Genomic DNA, 14,482 nt, shown 5'->3' on the forward strand with positions numbered 1-14,482 from the left:
GTGTGTACAAGCCTGAAGGCACACTAGGGACCTTATTTGTGTTACCCAATTGGCTGGTGGTTTAGTCATGTCAGAGAAATTTTCTTGGAGGTCATCAACCTCGTAATGCTTCGTTACGAGCCTCATCAAATATTTATGAAAGGAAAATATCTTTATTTCTCGTCCTTCTTGGTCGTGAGGGAGAATATCTTTGATCATAGTCTTCGGGAGTCTCCTTCTAGTCTAGACAATTCGTATCTTTCGAGGAGTTAAGTTCAAGCACGAACATATACTCGGGAATAATGAATTTAAATGGGTGTAATGAGTCGCATCGCGTGGATGCCATTAACTTCAGGGTAAATGTCACATGAATGTTTAAAGATGACGTGCCGCCCCTTGGGCACAAAGTCTGTCCCTTTTTACAAATACCAATAGCACTATTGCCCTCCATATATTTTTTTCGAAAGCATTTGAGCTTTTATTGAAAAAGCAATATCACGAAATTCTTTTTTTTTATTTATCTGACAGAATCTAATGGATTTTTTGATAGAATCGTGGAAACAAGTTCTGAGGCCTTTAATTCTAGACAATTCAGGTACCTCGAGGTGTTGAGAATAATAGTGGGTTTAAATGGGCGTAATGAGTTGACTCGTATGAATGTCATCAGCTTCAGAATAAATGTCATATGAATGTTCGGAGGTAACGTACCACCTCATGGGGACAAACTCTATTCCTGGTGATATTGTCCTCCGTATATCCCCGTTATAACTTTCATTCATCGAATGAAATATTTTTTTATATTCTTACAAAACTATTTCAGCGAATGGTTTTTATTGAGAAAGCAATATCCCAAAATCCATTTAAAAAATATATATATATATATGTATCTAATAGAATGAAAATTCATGGTGTAACAGAACTAGTGGAACGAAAAAAAACACACCAACAACTGACCGTGATTGATAGTCCGAGGGTATCGGTAAGAGTGGAACTGGTGATTTGAAAAAAAAAAAATTGATCGATTCGAGCCAGTTGGACTCGTAGGAAACTATCTCCGTTCATCTTCCTCACATTTCTTTTTCATTTTTCAACGTAGATATGGAGTGTATGGTAACTCACTGGAGTGTACTCCACTCGTAAATTGACGAGACGCACTCTCGTTGGTTGACGCTAGCGTTTGCATTCTCAATTTCACGAACTCAGGGCCAAGTCAAACGAAAACGAATCAACTAGGCAGACGGTTAAAGTTTTCACAACTTTTTTACTCGTCATTTTGGTACGGTAGAAGACCTATCCATTTGATAATATGGCGTTACACACCGTGGAATAATATTATCATTACTATATTTGAAAAAATTAGATTTCTTCATTTCACTGGTCGCAAGACTCCTAATTATCATATTTTCCAGTTATGTGGGTGGAAAAAAATAATAAAGGTGGCTCATTTCTTCCACCTCTTCACCTATGTTTCTCCATTTCAAGTTCAGTTCAAGTAATTTAATTGTAAATAATATTTTTTAGAGGTATTTTTATTTACCGAGTAATTGATCAATCAAAGCTTCACAACAATTTGCATAACTATTTTTTTCTCGCATAAATTATCATTAATGGAGAAAAATAAATGATATATGGGCTGAATGGGTTATCCAAGAATGACATTGAAAGCTGTCAACCGAATAAATAATGGCAAAATATCCCGAACAATTGCAAAGAGAAAATGTACTTCGCCTCCTGATATTTTCGCTAAAACAATTACAGGAATACCCTCTCCTAAATAATTTCCACCAGTTTCCTTGTATTCTTTGCTGCCACTACCACTCAGAAAACTATGCCTACCAGTGAAGGGCGACAAATTGAAACGAAAACGTACTTCGCGTCTGGCAAAATCCTCGGGGAATACGTGTGACACAGTGGGGTCGACGCTTGTCGACTGCCTGGAAAACGCGCCAGAAAATCACCCTGTCGGATATATCGGGCCGGGGGAGGGAAAAAGTTATATATGTATTCCCCTCGCTAGAATGAAAGGTTTCGTGTGCAGCCATACGAGGCTGGTAGGAGTGGTGAATAAAAAAAAAAAGTGGTAGGATGACACAAAAATTCTAGCGTTTCCGAAACTCGTCGAGTGTCGTACCCTGATGCAACGAGAGCATTGCGCTGATTGGATGGATGCGGGTTCATGTCTGCAGCCCCTTCTCCCCTACCAAAGAGTGCACAAAGGAAGTATGGCATTTTCAAAATTCCAGACGTAAAAATTTCACTGAAAGAAATTCTCGGTGGGGTAGAAAGCAGAAAAGAATTTTTTTTTTCAGAGTAATTTTCATGGGTTAAACGCGAGGAAGTGAGAATGATCAGCGGGAGAAAATGTAAGCGGTGGTATTTTCACCCTAGCCCCTAATTTACCTTTATTGGGGAAGGAAAAAAAAACCAATTATACTGGTCTCCATAGTGCTAATGTTAAATGCTCGCATTAGCGGGGAGAAAGCTAGCGGCGATGGTAAGACCGTTCGAAACTAAATGGAATCATTTCCTTCCTCTTTTTCCTGCTTTTTTATTTCTATTGCGCGAATTTTCCAACTTATCGCTTGGGTAAATCGATGCTGATATTGAGCACTTTCCATAGTGGTTTCATTTGCTATTGAGGGGATGACGAGGGAGTAATGGCTGGACAAAACATGAAATCTTGATAAATCTTTTTGAAGCATGAAAATAAAATTGCGTTGACGAACTATGTGAAAGGACAGTGAGTTAATAGTTTTTTTTAGAAAAGAAAGTTCTCCAATTTACTTGAATTTTTGATCGAAGAATATTTATTTGCAAGTCTCCCCAACATTTTCAGTGCTGGGAAATTCGATAGGTTTTTTATTTAAAAATTTGCGGTTGAAATTAGTAGGTCTCATCAACTTTTTTAAGTAGCAATCAGTCAAAATAACAAAGACCAGCTTGTTATTGCACATAGTAGAAAACTATAGAAAAATTCGTCTGATATCTAATTTTTAATACCCTATGCCTCATGAAAAAACTCAACGACTTCAAATAAAACGATTTTACATCCCATTATCAACCAAAAATCCTCCATCCACGGAAAATTAAAAGCGTAAAAATTAAACGAGCATGTTGATGGGTTCGTGATGATGGAAGTTTTAATTGCACGCTTGGAATTTTATCCTCTCTGCGTTAAAAATTCAAGTATCATTACAATTATTCCTACGCTCATAACGTGTTACAACTCGGCCGATTTTCATTATCAATTTCATTTGTTAAAAATCGTAAAAAATTCATACTCCGACATATGTGTATTCACGATAATAATGAATACCCCAGTGTCAAGAAATTATTATCACTGTGAAATTGATTCAATCGATGGTCTATCCAGTGGAGATTCAAATATATGTTGATTTGATTGGATTCTTCTGCAGCTACTGTGCCTTCAACTTTCATACTATCTAGTATAACCCATCTGCCATAGATCGTAGAGTTCACATCCGAGAGGATTTACATACGCACTCATTGGCCACTGCTGATCGATTCATCACCCTTTGATTCCTTTTGAGGTGGACATCAGAAATGACATTGCCCATCTCCAAGTGAGATAACCACATTGATAATTTTTTCGAGCGCACATATCATTTTGCGTGAATTTTTAATCGAACACATACGTGCAACAATTCACATTTTCATCTCCCTCATAATACCACTCAAATTTAATGATTTGTGTCATTAACCTATCCCATGGAGAAAATTATCCTACTCATTTAAACTCATTGACATTCCCAGTAAATTCATCAGTGAAAATTCCAATAAAATTAAAGAATTTTCCCATCTCACTAGTTCGGAAATTTCTTTTATGTTTCTCTAACCTTCCACACTATTTCCATTTCCATTTTCACGCATCCAACAGGAAATTTTTCCCTTCTCGGCATTACCCACAGGGATTCCACCCACTTTTCCCAAAAATTCCTACACCTCCAAAAATAATGTCCACAACCATTTGTGACCCGGAAATCTGTTGTTCCAGTGGAGACTGCTATTCGAGTTGTGAGAACGAGGGGGTAAAAAGCATCTGTGAAAAGGCCTATAAATATTTAGATCCGCCGACATAAGAGTGGTGGCATTCACGGTACGTTGTTGGAATTTCTCCTAACGTTGATAGCACTCTCCACCGATATATAAACAAGCACTCTTCCCCAAGTTGCTCTTCACACAAAGCAAGTGAGGGATTTTCCGGTTCTTGCATTTTTGACACAATATCCTTCGGTGTCGCTACATTCCTCGTGCATTACATTTTACCATCATAAGTCAATTGTATCATACCCATCGTCGTAATTTTATCGGAAATATTGATGGAGATACACGATCGTAATTGTGTAATACATTTCATGCGATTACACGCTGATGGACAAACTTTTTACCTCTAGAACGTGGGAAAATAAAAGCTATACCATAAATTTTGCCTCTTACACGTGTACTCGAATGCCCGTTAAAGCAATTGCCACCCAAACGAGAGTGACGCCCTGGGACACTCATGCCCTCACTGTTGATGAACAAACCTTTTTTTTTCAATCGATTTTCGATATTTTTATTTTAAACATTTTCCCTCGAGCTAGACAACAATTTCTAAGTCCTAACGAAGTATCTTGTTCTTCAAATTGAACATTGTGGTTCGATAACAATTAGTAAATCTCCATCAACGTCAGCGAAATCCTTCTATTACTCTATTTTTTTTATTCTATTGGAATTATTGATGGAGTTACATAACCGTAATTGTGTAATAGAACATATGCATTCATACGCGAATGCAGATTTTTTTTTCTCCCTAGTACACGATAAAGTAAAAGCTCCGCTATAAATTTCAGGATTTGGAGGTGTCCCCATAGGCGTATCAAAGCGATCACGTATCTAGACGAGTGTGACGCAGTGGAAAACCCATGCTCTCGCTGTTGATCAAAAGCATTTTCTTTTGCAATCAATTTTCGAGATTTGTGTTTTAGTTATATTCCCTGACACGCCACAACAAATTCCAATTCCTCCTCGTCAATGTGCAAAGTATATTATTACTTTATAGAACTCGATTTTCTATGCAATGACCAACTGATAAACAACAACTGGAATAACAGCGTAACATTTGTCGATTCATGCCAGTGGAAATTTTGCAAATACTGATGGAAGCGTACGATCGTAATCATATAACGGTGTGCATCCGGAAACTTTCTAACTTTCGAGTTTGGGAAAATAAAAGTACGTGCGATCGTGTATCCAAACGCGAATGATGCACTGAGAAACTCCTGGCTTCGCTGTTGATGGAAGCAATTTTCTGTGCTACTTCTCACGATTTTGCGTGTGAGAATTGATTTTCCGTATTTTCTAAACTAAAAAACTTGAAAATAATTTTTTTAGTTCTATCTCGACCTTCTGCTTCTCTTCTAATCGTTTTCATCCTAGCTCTTCCTCTAGCGCTAGTGAGTCGTTTTCATTTCCTCGTCGATGTAATATTTCAAGCTATAAATATAGCATTATGGGTCATCATATGAAGCATTTATGATCCATTCGGAAAATTAGTTTTCTTATAAAAATATTATTACCTGATTTATGAGTTACTCCCCATCGATTCTTATGTCATTATGAGTCTCATCACATTTGATAGGACGTTGAAAAACTGAGAACAACAACTGGAACAATAAAAACAAAAATTCCCCCCGACACCTGGTGAAGACGCACAAAAGTTCTTCCTCAAAGACAAATTATCTCGTTCTCCGGGCCATTCCCTCCATCCGTCTTTCCAAGACCATTGTCGTTTTTCCATTCCCCACTTCCTTGGAAACCTTTTCCTCCTCTTTTATCAACGATATAAAGAGTTGATGCACCGGACAGCACAACTTTTCTATGAATCATCGTTGAATAAACACTAAAAACCCCTCAAGACATAACTGACGTACAAAATTACGGGAATTTTCTTTGCACGTAATCAAAGGTAAAGAACTCGCGAATAATTTTCAATTTCTCTCATTAAAAAATATTTTTCCTTTGAAACGATTCAACGGAATAATGGGACGACCACCATGATATGACGAAATTAATTCACAAGGAAGGAATTTTAGAAGTATCTCACATGCGGACATTCCATAATTTTTTCTACTTAAATTACATTCGCTTCCCAAGTCCTCCAAATTGAAGCATTTTCCAGAATGTTTTGTTTCGTTAGTGGCTTTCCGCAGAAACTGGAGCGGAATTTAACAACACTCTTGCATATTTCCCGCAAATTCGGAATTTTCAATACCTCGATAGTCGGAAATTTCAAAGGAATTACGACATGATAAAAAATTCCGGAATTTGCCCCAGCAAATTCAGACAACATTTTTTCCTTGTTTAACTGCGACATTACAAAACTTCCCTGCGAGTGTACCGGAAATGACGGAAAAATAGCCACCAGTGCAAGAACTTCATCCACAACCGTTGGATACTCCGTCGAAAAATCTTTTACCCAAAGCGTCTACCCACTTAGTCAATGCCGGCATTATGTTTTCATCCTTTTTTTTCCCTGATTACTTTATACATTAGATGTGCTCCAAATCCAGTACTCTTTCTTGCTGGCATCTACTATTATCCAAGCCACGGTAACAGCCTGTCTCCAGAGACGCAAATTCTCATTTCCCCATTTTTTTTCTCATTCCCATCTTTTTTCCCCTTCCGCATGGTCTCGTCGAGAATTTCCAAGGTAAAAGTGGCCGACGGACCGTTCGGAGAGGGAAAAAACACTGGATTGTAAGTCGGCGCGCCGGGTGCCTCTCGCTTGATCGCACCACGAAAACTCCCGTGGTGTACGTCTTATCTTATCCGCTTGAGCGCTGAGCAAAACACGGATACGATAACCTTGGGCGCGTGGACGTGGAAGTCTCAAATCGGCGCAGGTGTTTCGTTGTGCTCACTCCAGCGAAAATGCCATCCAGCAAGAAAATCCTGTCTCGAAAAAAGGGCATCAACTGTGGAATAATTTAAATTTAACCTATAGATAAGCGGCAAAAGCCAACATTTCGAGACGTCCTAATTCAAGATAAAAATATGCCGATTAAATCCATGGTCATAACAATTTTATTTTTAGTAAAATAGGACAAAGCTGAGGGAATCTGAAAAAATCAGAATCAATTATGGTGTACATTGCCCTTCGCCAAGATGTTTTTGATGAAAATGTAATCGATATTGAAACGAAAAGTGTTGTGAGCGGTGACCGGAATCGTGCAACGGGCAAACTTAAAGTAATTAAACTGTGATATCATTAAGGAAACGACGCCGAGACGTTATTCTATCGGTGAGGGTGGGTGGGTGGTGAACTAGGGTGGGAGAAGAGTTAACTTCCATCCTTGCCTTTTCCTCTTTCACCTCCTTCCATATCCCCGACGTCGGGACCAAAATTATATTGAAATGTGGCTCGAGGCGGCAATCGTCGGGATGCCCTAACTGGGGTTAATAACCTCTCACCGTTTTGACGGATACCTCTATCTCGTAGGTATGGTATATTCATCCGAACTACGATGGGATTAAATTATCAATAATGAAGGGGAATTTTCTTTCGGTGAAATGCCTCGATAATGCGAGGATTCGTTGTAGTTGATATATCGACAGCCTGTCAAATGCTCGAGTAGTTGAACTCCAGCCGGACTTTGATTTCAGTAGAGAGTGAATACATCATTAGTCCGATATTTTCTATCGGAGTAATTCTATCCTAAATGACGAATGGCCCAGATCGCGAATCAGACCGAGAATATCGAAGTTCTGTCACACCTAGTCCTCATTAATCAACATTTATTGCACGTAATCCAAAGTTACTAGAAGCTCGTTGAATAAAATGATGTTTTCATACATATTTCACTTGGGAAAAACCTCTTGAATTGTCAAAGTGATAGCAATGATGACCATTGACATACATCACCCCCTGCATGACCTGTATGCACCAAAAAATTCGAGAATTTCTCTGTCAAAACCTTCCCCATTGCGATTTAGTACTGTTTTCCGCTGTCACCGTAAATTAATTATCATCAATTTACATGAAGTCCCGGGAAATGCAGATCGAATAACAGAATAACGGAGAAAATATTTCTCGCAAGCAGATGGTGTCTGAGTACCTCTCTGAATTGACAAATATCCCTCCAGAGACCTCTTAAATTCATCAGACAAATAACTCGAGCGAGGCAACTCAAGAACAAGCAATTTATTTATCTCCAGGCTGAGATACGAGAAAAATCCATAAGACGGATTTTATGTAATTGAATGGAACATCTGAGCTCAACAATGTTTAGGTGTTCCACAGACTCGTGAAGAATCCCTGTGAGTGAATCACTTTGAGCCATGATTGTGCTCGGTTTGTAAGAGAGAAAAAGAATGGCGAGGGTTCAATTGAGCAGAGACATTCTAGTGTAAATATTTTTGTGGAGACAGTGGTCTTGGGCCTTTTATTGTAACGGTTCCAGTAAAATCTGGAATTTACTCATTGATAAATAAGAATAGTGGGCAAAGTCCGTAAAAACTGAAATTTACTTCAATTATTGAGTAAACTTACCACAAACAAATATATGCTAACAAATTTTTACTTTTCTAATGAATTGAGAAAGTGAATAAGTTGACGTGGTCCTGTAAACAAATTGAAATTTCAAATTCAAATAAAAATTTCGTTATCGGGTGACTAAAACTGGTAACTGGGTCACTCAGCCTTCATTATTCGAAGCAGCACTTTGCAGACAATCCTCACACACGCACACCCACACCGTTTCATATTTCCTCCTGATCGGACATCGACAAAATTTGAGAGGAAATTTCAAGTGCAACTAAAGTGATAATGTCGAGTAATGATGACGAGCATATCATTATTAAAAAAATTTTATTCCAAGAAATACAAAAACTTCACATCTTCAAACAGTCGTGAGGAAGTCAGGATTCACCAGTGATGAGAAGAGGCGGCGGCGGCGTGGTGAGCAGCGAGATGCTCTGCCTTGGCATGAGCAACTTCGGGGGTATCTACCACACGTCCATCGTGTCCAATAGGTGCAGCCACTGGGTGTCCATAGGAGTTTACTGGAGAGTACTGGTAAACAACAGCATCATGAGCGTGTCCATAGCCGTGCTTAGCGGCTTCCTGATGATCCAAAGCACAATTTATCGGATTAATTCAAAGTCTAGTTGAGAAACAAAAAGTCATGACAAACCTGGGCATGAGCTTGGAGGTGGGCAGCCTTGGCGAGTGCTACCTCAGGAGTCTCGATCACACGTCCATCGTGTCCAAGAGGTGCAGCGGATTGGTATCCATATGAGTGGACAGGAGAGTACTGGTACACAACAGCATCATAAGCGTGTCCATGAGCTGCTTTGGCGGCTTCCTAATGAATCGAAACCGAATAGTCTAACGTCAATGTGTCTGTCATCAAGGTGAAGTGAATTTATACGTTTTGTCGATATTGACTTCGAAATTGGGATCTAGTAATATTCAGTAAAAGCAAAATGAGATGGCAAACCTGGGCATGAGCTTGGAGATGAGCGGCCTTGGCATGTGCTACCTCTGGAGTCTCAATCACACGTCCATCGTGTCCAAGAGGTGCAGCGGATTGGTATCCATAGGAGTGGGCAGGAGAGTAGTGGTAGACAATAGAATCGTAAGCGTGTCCATGACCTGCCTTAGCGGCTTCCTAAGAAATTGAAACGGAATTTCATCATGTGAAAATGACAGTGACATGTAAATGAAATGTACCAATTCCCTTGGGGGGAAGTGATTGACATTGACAGTGCTGTGAGCTACAATTTTTCGCAAATTTCCAGTGCATTGTCTTCCAAAAGTCTTCCAGGAAAAATAACATGTGACAACAAACCTGGGCATGAGCTTGGAGATGGGCGGCCTTGGCGTGGGCTACTTCGGGGGTCTCAATCACACGTCCATCGTGACCAAGGGGAGCAGCGGATCCATGGTATGCGACAATGGGGGCGTAGGCGTACTGCTGGTGTTCGACGTATGAGAGGGCTGGTGCATAGGCATAACCATAGGCATATTTGGAGGCCTCCTTGGCGTGCGCTGCCAAATGCTCGGCCTTAGCGTGAGCCACTTCGGGAGTGTCCACTACTCGGCCATCGTGTCCAACGGGTGCAGCACCATAGATATATCCAGGGGAAGCTAAGGATGTGGCGACTGTTGCCAGCAGAATCATCTAGGTGTGAAAGAATTGAAGATGGATTATTTCTATTTCTGTTCAGTCATAAGATAAAATTATCATTTTTTAATGCCAATTTTATCTTCATTAATTGGGGGAGGAGAGGGAGATTTCACTCATCACTCTACGAGAAAATTACTTGCACTGCCAAGAAAATTATCGCAATTCATGTGCATTCGAAAGTGACATCATTTTCGTTCTACTCCGAACGATCATGACTTTGAAGTTTTGAACTATGGTGCAGTTTAATTTTCCCAGGGAAACTTCAATGATGAGAAGAGTACGTATTTTTAATAACTTTTTGAAGATGGAAATAGGGTAGTTTCACTTTTCACTACTTACAAAAGTCCTCATGATGATTTTTATTGTCGGTTGAACGTTGAACGAAATATAAAATTTCTTATTTAATGGGTGCACTGGTGGGTTGTTCCAGTATTCACTGACTGCTAACTGTTGTACTTTACCGAGTTAGGACCTCCTTTATATACGTGACAATCGGGTAGGGATTTGTTGAAAAACACTGGTGAGTTTGCAATGATGTGAGGAGGGAAGGGAACTCAGGAAGAGTGGGTTATTGGGACCGAAAGGTACATTTGACATTGACATTAGATGGGCGGAAAGCGACCGCCGTTCGATCCTTCCTCTTTGATACAGGTCTCGGTGCTGCTTAGTGACAGGGTCAGGTTGGCACAGCGGGAAAGGCCTCTCGCACTCCTTCTATTGGAAATTCTATCTCTTTCCGGGTTTCGGAACTGTTACACATTTCGACATTGAAATGAGATACATACGATTCGTATTTTATTTTGTTGATCTGCGCCGGAATAATTACCGACCGAAACCTCCAACACATTTGTCATACAAAGACAAAATTAAATGATTTGCAGTATTCGAAAATGAAGACATGCACCTGATGCATTGTACCAATGACTGTTTGGTCAATTATAATTTTGATCAAACTGAAAACCTTTTTAAAATGAAAAAAACATATTTATCAAAACCAATGTTTATTTAACAGTTTAATATATGTTCAGTAATAACAGAATTCTCTACATTAGCAATGGGGCAATCTTGAAACAGTTTCGATATACGAAGAATGGCATGACGAAAAATTAGATCGTTTTATGAAATCGGCTGACAGATAAGTGAAATGCCAACGGCGAGGTCGCCAAGGCCGTTTCATTCAACGTTATGTTACATATTACTTCCATCAAAATATCGTAATGACTTACGGATTAATCCGTCATTCGATCATAATGATGTAATTCGTAACGCCCGAAAGTTATTCAATCTTCAGTCTAGACTACGACTATTGGGAACTATGTGCGCCTTTCCATCTGGGCGAGTCATGTGGGCGGTCCACCGCTACCGCTAGTTTTTATCTCGTGATGGGGCAAGCATGAGACCTGTCCCTCTCAACAATTTGAGGTATTTAAACTCCTATTTTTACCTGTGTTTGCCGTGAGAGAACAAATTCTCAATATGGGGAACACATTTTCTCAAAAACAGTCAATTATTTCAAATGACTAAACCAACTATACAACAAACCATTTGAATGATTGAACCAACAAACTATTTGATTATATTATAGGGACATGAGCCCAATAGAACGAATTCTTAATGACCTGTCACTCCACTGAATTCTTTTTTTGAAAATATTTTATTTCCGGATTATAAAAAAATTCCAATATTTTCTGAAACATTATTCTTAAAAGGTTATATTATCTTCGGTTTCTGTCATGTGCATTCACTAGTTCACATCGATTATCGAATTTAACTTCGGCCGGAAATTACATGGTCCACAGTTTTATGGGGGTTGGGGGGACTCTTAATGGCTGGAAAATCCGTGGGAACAAAAAGGGAGTACCATGCAAATAGTGCAATTAAGACATTGAAGTGTTTTCGAGATAACGCCTTGCACCCTTCGTCTTTTGCCGATAGTCACTGTGTTTTATCCAATGTCTGACCTCTCAAGTCTACTTCTACTTGCACCCTTCTGCGTTCATAATTGCTGGAGGAGCCAGCTAATGTTTCTTTCGTTGAACACGTCCGGGACAGTTCTGATTTTTTTTCAGAAAGGTTTATCGTTTGGACAGCTGATCAATGAAGTTAGGAGTTCAAGTTCATATATTTTCGATGCGTACTTCATGGATTTAACCCACAAAAGAGGGATATTTTAGAAAGTTCATTGGATTTTAGTCGCCGTATGAATATTCAGTGTCAGATGCCAGGGACTTTTCAATTCATTGAGGAGTCAGGAATATATTTATCTGAATTTCCCTAGTTTCTATGAATTTTCATGACATTATTCGACGGAAATTGACAATTTACAATTCCAATAAATATAGCGGAAATGTAAACAAAAAATCATTAATAAAATACGTATAAAAATTGTGTTTTTAATTGATTTTTTTCAATTAGCATTAATTTTATGGAATAATGGCTGAACTTCACAATTTTCAGTTAATATTGTCCGAATGTAGCGATCTTTAGACCTCAAACATGATAATAATTTCCGTTAAATTGTGTCAAAATTTGAATACAATTCACAACACATTATTTAATAGTCACGTTCTGCTACACTGTTCAAAATTTCTGGTTATTTCGCTTTCTATATTATCTGATTTTCAATATTGTGAGCTTAAATGAAATTTCATAGAGCAAACATTCATTAAATTTTTCATTCATCGGGAAAATTCAGGTAAATTGGATTTTTCATGGTGAATAATCATTGATTTTTCAATGCAAGTAAATTGTTTCGGAAATTTTTAATAAACAGGAAATCCAGGATTATTGCCTAGATTGTAAACAGTATTGCATAAGCTTTTCCACTTGAAATTTCAACTGTAAATCTTTCATGGTGTTCAATCGTTTTCATCCCTTTTCAGGGACCATCAAAGCCCTTGTATCTTAACCCAGAATAAAAATTTTGAAATAAAAAATTAACTAGTTTATTGATCATGTCAAGTGGCGGCCATAACGGCCGATAGAAACTTCACACCCGATAGTAAGAAAAGACCAGCTTATCGACACTCCCTTCCACCCCTAGGTATATCCCACTGGAAAATGGGAGAAAGGCTTTTTTGAACTCTGTACATAACATACTCCATTCCGCCAGAGTAGAATGGTAAACATGAAAGGAATATTCATCGCCAAAGAATCGGCCCGATGGATCCGTCGATTCTGCTATAGATTGAAAAGGGGATGAAAAAACTTTTACGGAAAGGGATGAAACGTGCTTCACTGGGGATACAATTTTTTTCTCCATTCCCATTAAATGTCAATAAACCGTCAATCGGTCCTATAAAGTGCCCTCTTCCACTTCCTATTTCGGTAATAGACAGAATTCATTGTCATGTCTTTTATTTTTTTTTCAGAGTCACTGACGAGACACCGAGGTCACAGTTTCTGGCGTATTACAACTTCGCATCGAAGACTAGCACTTCTGTTGGATGGCCTATAAAGGGTGGAAAGCCTGTGGAGAACTCAGGTAAGACCATTGACTCAATAAAACCAACCGATAAATGAGCGAAATTTTTATTTTTTCGAGTAAACAAATAATATAAGTCAGTGTGAGATGTGACTAGAAAGGGCATTCATTAGGAGATGAATATAATCAGGTTACAAATTAATTTTTTTCCCGAGATTTAATCATGCTTGTTGAGAATTATATGTATAGAAAGTCGTTAAATTTTCGCTATACAGAGAACCTTGGAGGAAAATTACATTTAAAAGCAGTCATTTGTGGTTTCTGAAGCAGCATTTACGTTTGAAGTTAAAGTAAATTAAGTCAAATCTCATTAAATTACCTATATGCAAATTACTGTAATTATTCCCGTATTTTACGTTTACTCAGTCGTAATCAACGGCGTAGAACAAACAAATTATTTCAAGCGTAAAATACGGTACTTTTTGCTAAACGGCACATAAGTAAATCGTAAAAAAGGTTTTTATTAAGATTGTAGTTTATAATTTCTCAAGTGTAAAATATACTCACTAAAGTATAAAAGTCTTCTCAAATTTTCAAAACGAAACATCGCTCGCACTTCGCCCTCGTGATTTTTTAATCCAGTAAATTTCTGCGCTCATTTATTTGCAACGAACTTTTGGCCAATGCCGGATAATTTCAAAACTCTCATTTATCAACCGGTTGATACTTTTTATCCAAAATTTCTCTTCGTCGAAATTCCGTTAAGCATAAATTTCACTTGACAAATCGATATTCACATTAACGTTTTTCATTGTCTCAACTCTATGTAGATAACTCGAGTTAACGGGTACTAGTCCTTCCGAATTTACGTTGCTAGGAGTAATAAGGC

The 14,482-nt window shown here is 38.5% G+C and overlaps 2 protein-coding genes across 4 annotated transcripts in view; one reads left to right on the forward strand and one right to left on the reverse strand.

Moving 5' to 3' along the window:
* The window catches only part of LOC135172682 (uncharacterized), a 101,523-nt gene that overhangs the window by 55,239 nt on the left and 31,802 nt on the right, over positions 1 to 14,482 (forward strand). For all 3 annotated transcript variants that reach the window (XM_064138929.1, XM_064138931.1, XM_064138930.1), the window contains one exon: positions 13,541 to 13,653. In XM_064138929.1, the coding sequence (XP_063994999.1) occupies positions 13,541 to 13,653 (113 nt within the window). The remainder of the gene's footprint in view (positions 1 to 13,540; positions 13,654 to 14,482) is intronic.
* LOC135172881 (cuticle protein 18.7-like) lies at positions 8,897 to 10,593 on the reverse strand. Its single transcript, XM_064139361.1, has 5 exons — positions 10,509 to 10,593; positions 9,831 to 10,163; positions 9,480 to 9,650; positions 9,174 to 9,344; positions 8,897 to 9,103 (listed from the first exon to the last, which is right to left on the reverse strand). The coding sequence occupies exons 1-5, from the start codon at positions 10,518 to 10,520 to the stop codon at positions 8,906 to 8,908; spliced, it is 885 nt and encodes a 294-aa protein (XP_063995431.1). The 5' UTR covers positions 10,521 to 10,593; the 3' UTR covers positions 8,897 to 8,905.

The sequence above is a fragment of the Diachasmimorpha longicaudata genome, chromosome 2 (genome assembly GCF_034640455.1).
Source record: "Diachasmimorpha longicaudata isolate KC_UGA_2023 chromosome 2, iyDiaLong2, whole genome shotgun sequence".
NCBI lineage: Eukaryota > Metazoa > Arthropoda > Insecta > Hymenoptera > Braconidae > Diachasmimorpha > Diachasmimorpha longicaudata.

Excerpts from the sequence above, each read along its gene's own strand:
- LOC135172881 (XM_064139361.1), bottom strand. Across the intron at positions 9,345-9,479 it reads ATCTCCAAGCTCATGCCCAG|GAAGCCGCCAAAGCAGCTCA; the intron begins GTTTGCCATCTC and ends TCGATTCATTAG. Across the intron at positions 9,104-9,173 it reads ACCTCCAAGCTCATGCCCAG|GAAGCCGCTAAGCACGGCTA; the intron begins GTTTGTCATGAC and ends TTGGATCATCAG.